At 38.4% G+C, this 10,629-nt stretch overlaps 2 protein-coding genes across 2 annotated transcripts; both read right to left on the reverse strand.

The window, feature by feature from the left end:
- Positions 1–741: 741 nt before the first annotated feature.
- LOC126582374 (inactive TPR repeat-containing thioredoxin TTL3-like) lies at positions 742–3,889 on the reverse strand. The gene is made up of 5 exons (XM_050246549.1): positions 2,510–3,889; positions 2,208–2,403; positions 1,823–1,995; positions 1,298–1,631; positions 742–1,166 (listed from the first exon to the last, which is right to left on the reverse strand). Exons 1-5 carry the CDS (start codon positions 3,490–3,492, stop codon positions 1,044–1,046), a joined length of 1,809 nt encoding a protein of 602 aa, XP_050102506.1. The 5' UTR covers positions 3,493–3,889; the 3' UTR covers positions 742–1,043.
- An 885-nt stretch (positions 3,890–4,774) lies between these two features.
- LOC126582454 (protein SCO1 homolog 2, mitochondrial) lies at positions 4,775–10,189 on the reverse strand. Its single transcript, XM_050246641.1, has 7 exons — positions 9,960–10,189; positions 9,134–9,269; positions 8,874–8,952; positions 5,717–5,917; positions 5,538–5,627; positions 5,285–5,417; positions 4,775–5,200 (listed from the first exon to the last, which is right to left on the reverse strand). Exons 1-7 carry the CDS (start codon positions 10,028–10,030, stop codon positions 5,092–5,094), a joined length of 819 nt encoding a protein of 272 aa, XP_050102598.1. The 5' UTR covers positions 10,031–10,189; the 3' UTR covers positions 4,775–5,091.
- Positions 10,190–10,629: the final 440 nt, after the last annotated feature.

Raw genomic sequence — 10,629 nt, forward strand, 5'->3', positions numbered from 1 at the left:
TTGTTTACAGGAGAGTGTTTACAAGGAAGTGTTTATAAGGATGTTATGAAGACTACATATGCTTGAGAGTATGAAGATGGTGTGAGTATATAGTGAGAGTATGGTGTTCAGGTGTTGAGATGTTGAGGTGTGCTTTTACAATTAATGAAACTCCACTTATATAGACTGAATGAGGATACAATGATATTAAAATTATTTATACATAAATGGAGTGGACATTTTCTTGGTACTTGTCATTTATCACTATGCTTTTAGTGTTGCTGAAATTGGCAGCACTGTTTCTGAAACTTGGCCTGATTTTCCTGGTGCCCATTTTTACTTTTGCATATGATATCCCTGAAATGCTCTCCCTTGTCTTCTTCCCATTTTGGATATTATTGAATTGTTTTGTCTTTATGATTAAAAGGAAAGTTTTTGGGGGGTTTTGGTTAGTTTTCCATTAAACTAATGGGGTATCTGAAAATTTTCAAACACATGGTCTTTATAACTCTGTTCGTAGACATAACTAAACTAACAGAAAAACAAAACTTACGTAAAATTGAGAACTTATTCTGTTATTTTGGTTGGGCCATTTTATTTGGATTGATTTAATATTAGGCTTTGTACTAACCATCAAATAAAGTTATTACATGATTTTTTTGTTAAAACTCAAAGTTTTGAAACTCTTTTTATTAGTTTTCCTAAAAAAACCAAGAGTAGCAAAGTACGAATCTTATAGTATCCGTATGCGTGCAACATTGGTAACGAGGGAAACATGTCGGCTTGCAGAAACAAAGAATTCAGGGTTTCTCCCAAGTACTTTTTTGACAACTTTTATAAGCAATATCAAATACATTTCCCAGAAAGAATTGCACAAATACAAGTATACATAAAAGAAAATTGGGCCACGTATCTGTGTTACATTGTATGAATTGCCACTTTCTGTGTCTCTTCTTGAGCTCCAAGAGCCATCCAATTGCAGAAGGGCAACTTTCTTTCATGGCTATTGCCTTCTAATTTAGTTGCATTGGCTTGTTTCCATTGTCCACGTCTAGGCTCTCTTGCTAGCCTCGCTGTTTTCTGAGCTGCACCCGCGCCTCAGACAAAGCACAGTTTACCTCCCCATCCTCTGGTGTTTCCTTTATCAAAATCTCATAGTCTTGTATTGAAGCTTCCCATTTTTTCAACTGCTTGGTACGTCAACAGATAAACATTACAACTCACTAGTAACATAATGAAAGAGCAACAATATGAACAACTTGAAAATTGTTTTTTCCCGGAAAGATGTGGATATATGAAAGAGCAACAATATGGTCACCTTAGCATTGCAATCTGCTCTTCTCAATCTAGCCTTGCTGTAAGATGGGCGGACATTAAGGGCAGCTGTACAGTCCTCAATTGCTTTATCTAGTTGGCCAAGTTTTGAACGACAAGCAGCACGGTTGCATAATAACACCGAGTTATAAGGATCGTGCTCAAGTCCCTCGCCGTATGCAACACATGCCTCTGAGAACCTTGCTGTCTTGAAAAGCTCATTGCCTTTTGATCGAGCTACTGCAACAGCTCGAGCCTTTCTCATGACCATGTTTGCTTCCCTGTTGTTTGAGTCAAGCTGTGATGCTCGTTGAGCTGCCTCTAATGCATCATCCAATCTGCCAAACCATTGCAAAACAAATAAAACAATTATTTGACCAAATTAAGAAAAGGTTTAATGTATGTGTTTCCAATGACATTTCCTTTTTCTTACTTTCTTTTTTATGAACGTTCTTCCTTTTGAGACTGCATAAGGATTAGCATAATCGTAACTAAAACAGCTATACTATAAAGATATAAAATACACTACCTGCCAGCAACCATGTCCACCTGAGCTCGTGTTGCTAACAAATTCGCGTTACCAATTGGGCCAAAGAATTTGGTGCAGGCATCAACATCAAAATTTGGACCCCTGGATAATGCTTCATCTGCTTCCTTGTGCCTATTGAGCTTCAACAAGGCCTCCGCTTGCAAAGCATATATCTTCGTGGAGTGTAAAAATGAATTCAATATTAGTCAATCCACAAAACATTTTTTTTTTCTACATTTGAAAAAAACTTTTGAGATACATCACATTTTCAGGTAAAGTAGAGAAACAAATTCTAATAGACTTATTCAAAGGACATCTACTAGAGAATAAGAGAGAAGCAATTCTAGTAACGATGAGACCTGAATTTGATAATTTTATGTCTGACCTGGGGCGCTGAATCTGCACCGGCTAATATAACGCTTTGGGATTCCTTTATGAGGGTGTTCCAATCTCTTAACCTACGAGCCTCTGTGCACTTGTTCAGGCAGGCCTGAAGAGTTTTTACTTTAGCAATGTCCTCTTGATCAGCCTCTGGTCCAGCATGCTTGTAGTGATACAAAGCTTTTTCTGCTTCCCCTAATCTATATGTACATAACACATTAATTTTAAGAACTAGGCGTAACAGAATTTTAAGGACAAAAGTTGCAACTCCAAAATGAAGCTAACATGTGGAATTTTATGCTGTACCTAAGATATAATGTTGCCAGACGATGATGAGCCCTATGATAGTGGGGTTCTATCCGAATGGCTTCTCTACACTCAAAAATTGCCTCAAGAATTTCACCTAGAGCGGTTAATGCAGCACTCTTGTTGCTCCTATAAGAAGCCTTATTGGGGTCAATAGAAATTGCAGCATCATACAAAGCCAATGCTTCTGCAAATCTTCCGTTCTTGTAATCTTCATTGCCCATGATCTTCAATGTTTCGGGGTCCATTCTAGTAGACAATGCGCGACATAAGGAAGCAGGTGGTTCTGGCTCACTTTGTCTCTTCTCTTCCCTAGCAGTACTTGTCTTCCCCATGTTTACATGAGTCGGCATTGGAGCTTCCTCCCTAGCAGTCTTTGGAAGATAATCAAGAACATTATACGGGCTTGCATTTTCGCCACCTCCACCACCACCACCACCAGGTTGTCTCAAGTTACCCAAATTTCCGAAAAGCATAACATTGCTGGATGAAGCCCTAACAAGGCTACTACTCCCTTTTGATTTTTGATGATCAGCAATCATGCTCTCAAGCTCCCCAGATATGCCCACCGCCTCCTTTGGAACCCTTCGGCCTTGGTTCACATAACCTTGGCTTGGCGCCATTTTTTGTTGGTGGTGTTGGTGGTGTTGTTGCTGTTGTTTTTGCTGCTGTTGTTGTTGTTGTTGCTGCTGCTGCTGCTGTTGTATAGGGGGTGCCCTATTACTAGACTGGGAAGGCTTCGTGATCGGTTTCGATGAATCTGATGGTACATTGCTTGATGAATCAAGGAAGGAAGCCTCATCGGAGCCACCACGACGCCGTTTGGAATTGGGAGTGCTTGGTGTTTTAACTAACGTGGCATTGTTGTTGTTGGATACCGGAAGAGAACCCGTAGAAGTTGTTCTTCTCGGCCAGAAGCTATTCCGCCCAAAAACAGCACTCAAGATGCCGCAACCTGATTTCTTCTCCGGTGAGTCTCCCATATTTTATTAATTGCTATCTCTCACCCTGATCAAATTTGCGCATGGTGTGACGTAACAAACCAAGAGAAGAACATCAAGTGCATGGAAAAAAAAAAGGATTAAAAATGAATAAGAAAATGAGAGAGGAAGCAGGAGATTATGTGCATGGCCTCCTGGAGCTGAGTGGCCATCTACCTGCGAATCTAGAAACAATGTCTCCTTGATTTCTCCCCGCTCTGTGCAAGAGAGACGAAACCGGATTGCATCATTAGTTAATCAGGGGCAGGGAAAGAAAAATGAAAATAAATGGCAGGAAAAGAGAATAACAGTTTACGGGTTTGTTCTTTTATAAAATACAAAAATACAAAATAAAAAATAGAAAAACATAAACTGTTTTTCTGAGTTTCTGTTTCTGGATTTGTTTTTTGTTATATTTCGTTTTCTTCACGTTCTCTTTTGTGTTTTTTGCTCTCTGGTGCGGTGCAGAGGTGGAAACAGAAGACCCGGTCTTGCGTTAAATGACGATCTCTAGATTTTTAGAAACGAAAGCACAGCTCAGACTGACTCACCACAACCTAATGTCAATCTGTCGTTGCCTTTATTTCTTTTGAGCTTGGCATGCCTCTGTTGGTTTCAACATCCCACGTAGGACCCAAACATAAATGTGTGTATGTCGTGAAGCTGATTGCTTCTTTGCACTCAAGTCAAGTTCGAATCTTTATTTTTATAAATCAGGCAACTTCCGAATATTACTTACTAACAGAAGGATTAATAAATGTATAAATACATGTTAGCAGGAAAAACAAAAGAGATGATATGAAAATCATTCTTCAACTCGTGAACGTATGGGCTCAAAACTTGGTTTGGTTTAGGCAGATTTAAAGAAGAGCAAGCAAACCTTGGTGTTGTGATTCAAGGATTATTCTTCAACTCAATATAAATTTGCAGGTAAATGATCCCGAGTTAGGGTCGATATGTTTGGTTGGGATTCAAGGCACTCAAAATCCAGACACCAGCTCTGTCTCCTTAGCGATCTCTCCACCACGTCGCACATAACATGAACGATCCGCTTCAGGTCCTCCGAGTTGCTGACCAAGTCTCTCGACACAAGTTGAAGCAGCAGCAAGTAATCGCCAGAGTGATTTCAAACTCGAGAACAAAGTCAAGGTCCACGACGTACCGACTTTGCCTTGTGCAGATTGACTTGTAACCCGTGTGAGGTTGGGTAACATAACCATATCGGACTCGTAACACTCGTAACCCATACGATCCAAAATTACATTTAATACCATCAAACAACGGATTGGACCCATAGACGTTTTAATTGCCTATAACATGTCTCATCATTGCAACTAATAAGGACTCGATCACCCAACAATTTGAGAAAAGAAATTTACATATTCTTGTCTACAACCAATGAAGTTAAGAAATGAACCGAATTTGAGGTAGCATTAAAAAACAAAAACAAAAAAATTCTGAACCAAGAAACTGTGAAAGTTCTAAACTGCTACCTAATCAAGAGTGGTGATCGAATTCTGTGATATGTATGGCTAAGAGAGAGAGAATGAAGGATAGGAGGAATGTAAAATCTCCATTACGCTTTGCAAAACCCTTCGGCTCTTAAGTTGAGGTTCTTTTCAGTTCCTTTACTATTGCTTCTGACAGTTCTTCTGCATTGTACTCTACACCAAAGCATCTCACAACTTCCATGTTTGGGTTCATCAAATACCTGCTTGTTTCAATACAAATTACAGCCACTATAAGCTAATAACCAGAAAACTTGAAAAGGAAAAGATTTAAGCTAGTGGCTCACATGTTGTGGGAAGACTCAACGAGATAGTCATCTCTGTCTTCTTCAACCTTCTTAAAATAAGCACGGTATTCCTGAGCTATCTGCCTTATAGCTGATACAGGTCCAGTTAACCCCACAATCCTTGAATCAAACTCTGTCCATGAAAACTTTGAGTGAGGTGGGTGGGGAAACCAAAAGGAGATATTAACTAAACCATCTGTGTATAAACAATTTGAATATAAAATTACAAACTGGGCTGTTGAAGAATTTGGACCTTTGAGGTAGGCACGAAGATGAGAAGGGTTGTCACGTTCTGGATCAAGTGTAACAAATACTGGTAGAACCTTCAAATTATATCTCGACTCTTATAAAAGCAAAAAAGAGAAAGAAGCGCATCAGTAATCAAACCTCGAAATTGTGTTCGCATATGAAATGTTAACAAGCGTCGCAAACCTAATATGTTTATGGTCTTGGCCATCATCTGGACTTGCTCCGGTCCAACATCAGGAGAAGAAGTATATCCAAAGTAGAGAAGAACCCAGTTTCCTAATAGATTCCGTTCAGTGACCGTGTGATTCTCTGTGTCTACTAAAGTGAATGGACCACCGATTATAGGGCCCCTGACATTGTTCATGCACTGGTTGTTACCCTGACCTGCTCAGAAAGAAAAAGTAAGAAAAGGGATTATCACTTGGCCTTACGAAATAAACAGTCCTTTCTATACCAATTCAATCAGGAACATACTTGAAGAGCCATTAAGTTTTCAAATAGGGAAGCTAGATGTTCTTTTAACATGGGGGTAACAAAGTGAAGAAAGTTGAGGTTCCACCATAAAACCAATTGGCAATATGCGGAGTAGCCCAACTCCTTAGAAGCCCTTGCATGGTTTGATCCTTCACCAATGTAGGACTTTGTCCTCACATTCTCACACAGAGTTCAATGAGGAACTAAATTTATTATGAATTTCTCATAAGATTTCAGACAAAGTTGAAGTCATACCAAATGGGTAGATATTGAATAGGTGAGATGCACATGAACCTCATATGGAAAGATATTATAACTTGGGTAATCAGATTTTTGCTCCCTGAATTATTAAGTGTTAATTTACCCCTCAAGACTTTTATTCAGCCAATTTATGATCTCAAATATATTAATATGGTCAATCTAGGACACGTCACGTCAATTCCATCCAAGCTAGCATCAAGTTGATTCATGTACCCACCACGCGACTCACATTTTAGGGCAGCTTAGTCAGATATTCTACAACCCTTGCAACCCCATACAGTACAGAGATCAATCAGACTGCACAAAGATCAAGCCTCCTCCATCGGAATCTCTCCAAGAGAACAATTAAAAAAAAAAGGTCGTACCCAGTACACAAGGCTCCCGCTTTACGCAGGGTCTGGGAGAGGTGAATGTCGGCTAGCCTTACCCCCATTTATGGAGAGGCTGCTCCCAAGTCTCGAACCCGAGACCTACCGCTCATGGGCGAAGGCACTTGCCATCGCACCAAGTGCGACCCTCCAAGAGAACAATTGCAAAACGAAAATCACATCATCCATCATCGTCAGCCCACTTCCTCCATTTCAATCAAATTTGTCCCTACCAATTTCCAAACCTCCAACCAAGTTCACACATCCAAACCAAACCAGCTACATCATTGCCCTCTTATTGTCCAAAAGCATATTCAAGATTGCCATAAAATCAAACTTTTTTATGTCTTTGGGTTTTGGGTGCAAAGACAAACAGAGCTACGAAGTGGCTACATAACAGAGGAACCCCAAGCTGGGATAACTGAGGAAGCTGCCTTGTTTTTCAAGTGATTCCAATTGAGGAGGCTTGAACCTCTGTAATGGTACATGGAGGTTGTAAAACATCTACGATAAATGACAACTTCGAAGATAGGTCACCTGACTTTATTTGACAACAGCTTGGATGGAATTGCAAGGAATCTGACAGTGCGTCCTAGATTTACCATTTTATATATTTCAGGTCCTAAATTGGCTGGGGGAAAAAATGTCTAGTGGGTAATTTGACACTACTATAATAGCTGAGAGCATAAAGGGCCGATTACCCTATATTCTGTTTTGCTTCCTATTGATTTTGATTACAGTATAACCCAATTGGTATCCACACCTCTCCTCTAAACAGGTTCCAAGTCCAAATCCTCTGTCCAAATGTTGTAACTGATTAAAAAATGATTTGCATAGATATAAGTAACTGATCACAATATTCCAAACTTGGCCTGAAACAAAGTTCGCGGGAAGGCATTTAATTTACCCTTCAAAATCATAACTTAACACATAATTACCATTTTCTAATAATACCTAAACATTGGCTGCAGTAACTCTAGGCCTTACTCCAACGAATTTCTCAACCTAGTAACAATATATCATGCTTAATGTAAGACCTGCTTGCTTGGGCGCCTATTTCCCTCCCGACAAGTAATTTGCACAAATCGAGAACCCATACACTAACCCATTACTCCCTTTACATAATAATATGCTGCAACGCTGCAAGCCATCAAGTTTTACAGCCTGACACAGACGAGTTACAGCAAAAACTCAGGTAGGATAAATCTTGGGGTGCCAACTACCTTACAGAATACCAAATACCATGACAAGATTAGGCCTCACTCCTCATACTTAATTATGCCATCACCTGTATGTCACTCTTTTCTCGAGTGGAAAATGAACCTATGAAGATAGAACAGAAAAGTACCAAGGTTTTCACTGTTTTCCTTCATATCACTTATATCACTTTTAGGGTTCCATTTCAGTTATCAATAGTAGTGTTTAATATGGCTGTCAGTCAAGCCGAACCCAAGCCATTGCAGATTAGCAAAAGAAAATCACCAAACTTAGTATTACAAACAATATAAACTCATTCAGCCATTATTAAATTGTCATACCAACCATTCCTATCCTGTATTGTCAAACATAACAAGAAGTTCACAAGACTAAATTGTTTATGTTACTCATTCATCATGCAAAAGCTATTAAATGAAGAAAGGAACAAAAGATGTAGTCCTGCATGAAGAACAATTTGTCTACGCCCAAAATAAATCCTAACTGAGGGTCAAAATGACATATGTGCTGCAAGTTTTGCTTACATTTAAAACCAAGAAATCCTATTAAACATTTTCCTACTAATGTACAAAACAGACATCAATGATTTACCTCAAAAGAAAATGGCATGATGGCCAAACCATTAACACTTCACATAAACAGTCTAATTTCACTAGATAAATGATTTTATAACCAATATCCTAGAGATTTCAGACTGGAGGTATACATTCATCATGAAACCTCTTGTATTTCACACGTCAAGGCTAACATCAAATAATCCCTTAAAAACTTAAAACGCTTTTACAGTCAGAAGCAAAGACTCTTAAGTTGCTGAAATGAGCTATCTTTGACAGATAAAATTAGCCATTTAACTTAAATGCCATTTTATACCAACAAATGACTGGATTCCACTTAATGGAACAAATAAGGAGGAAGAACACGAAAACAAAATTATATCAAAAGGCCACAGAACTAGGTAAATGTATTCCAACTTCTTCAAACCAAACACAGTTACCTAGCAATATCACAGGCCGAAACTGTACCTTTCAAAGTTACTCTCCTCTCATCGTTATAGCGAATGAAAGTTGCAATACCAGCAAATCCTAGTATACCAGCAGCCGGCTGCAGAAAAAGTATATTATGAACAATATCAATAGAGGTTAGAGACAATCTGTTTACATTAAATAAAGGGAAATTAATCCCGGAAAAGCATGAGACAGATGCTCATTTTTCACAACTTCTGAAAACAAGAATATGTAGATAATAAAACTGATAAGAGAACATAAAGGTGAAGGCTGCGTACAATAACATACGTGCCCCATGAGTGAGAAGCCGGTGGTGTTTCTACATTCATAGGAGGTCTAATATCTGTCTTCCCATTGGCATGGTTCGATGACTTGGCATAATTACGTGACTGCATTTTCTTAGAGAAGCCAGACCTATAGCAAGCACAAGTGATTTAGTCAAAACTCAAATGCTAAAGGACACATGAAACAGAACTTTGAGCGGTATCCCCATATGGGGATTAGAATATAGATTTATGCTTGCCAGAATGGTGAATTCCACTTCACATATAACCGACAAAAATCCATTTGGGATTTTACGTTCTTCAATTCGAAACCCCAATGTGCTCAATAGTGGGATGAAACATAAAACCCCAAAAAACCCACTTCAAGTTAATGGTCAAAAATCCAATAAAATCGTCTATTTGTAAAAGACAATGTACTGAAACATAACCAAATATCACATAGTTGACGCATTTTATCTTTCCAATCAACACATTCGGGTTGTAGCGAAAACTGTTCTAAAACCAAACATAGAACTTGCCATTGCAAACCCAATTTGCAAGAAAAAGGTGATAAGAACACATATACTACTACTCCAAGTATCTTTCAACAACAGACATTTGGGATGTAATTTAAAATGATACACTTATGTGTGTGTGTATGAACGCAAACATTTATGAGAATTTAGCGACATATAATCTAGTCTGCATATCAAAAACCCAATTCCGTGAAATTGAAAAGGAATGATTCCAATATAAAGAATGAATTCCAGCGATTCAAGAGTACTGACATGAATTAAATTCTACCAGTAAAGAAATCTCAAAGGGATCGTGGAGTGAGTACCTCCGAAGTAGATTGAGAGCCTCCTGTGAGCGTTGTTTGGACGAGAAGAAAATGAACCGAGGAAAGGGCATGATTTTCTAGGAAAATTTCTTCAGTGAATTTTTGGTGGATACCTGATTTGAGCGAAAACCCATTTCGACTTTGTATCACGGTACAAAACCCCGAGGGTCCAACGGGCACAGCACGCGCTCTTTTTCCCTCCGTCTGCAAAATTGCCCCCTATGGAAATGTTTTTATTTTTTTTTTAATGTTTTTACGAAAGTCTATTGGAAAGATAAATTATCAGCCCCCTCCCCCCCCCCCCAAAAAACATCATCTTTTTCAATTTTTTTATTTTTTTATTTTTTTATTATTTTTATTTTTTTGGGTAAACCCTTGGATTGCAATCCATGTCCATGGACATCCTCCTCCCATAGCTTATCTGTCAAACACAATGCATTGATTAATAATAAGAATTAGGGAAATTTTATATGAACTCATCTAACATATTTCTACACTCAACTCATTCTTTTCATCCATATTGTTTTTTATTAAAGAATTAATATCTCTTTAAACCCAAATTTATTACCTAAACTACCCTCTTAAACCCAATTCAAAATGTAAAATTATCTTTACACTCATTCCCTTTATAAAATAACATATCTAATTGAATCTTTTTTTTTTCTTTTCA

The sequence above is a fragment of the Malus sylvestris genome, chromosome 1, assembly GCF_916048215.2.
Source record: "Malus sylvestris chromosome 1, drMalSylv7.2, whole genome shotgun sequence".
NCBI lineage: Eukaryota > Viridiplantae > Streptophyta > Magnoliopsida > Rosales > Rosaceae > Malus > Malus sylvestris.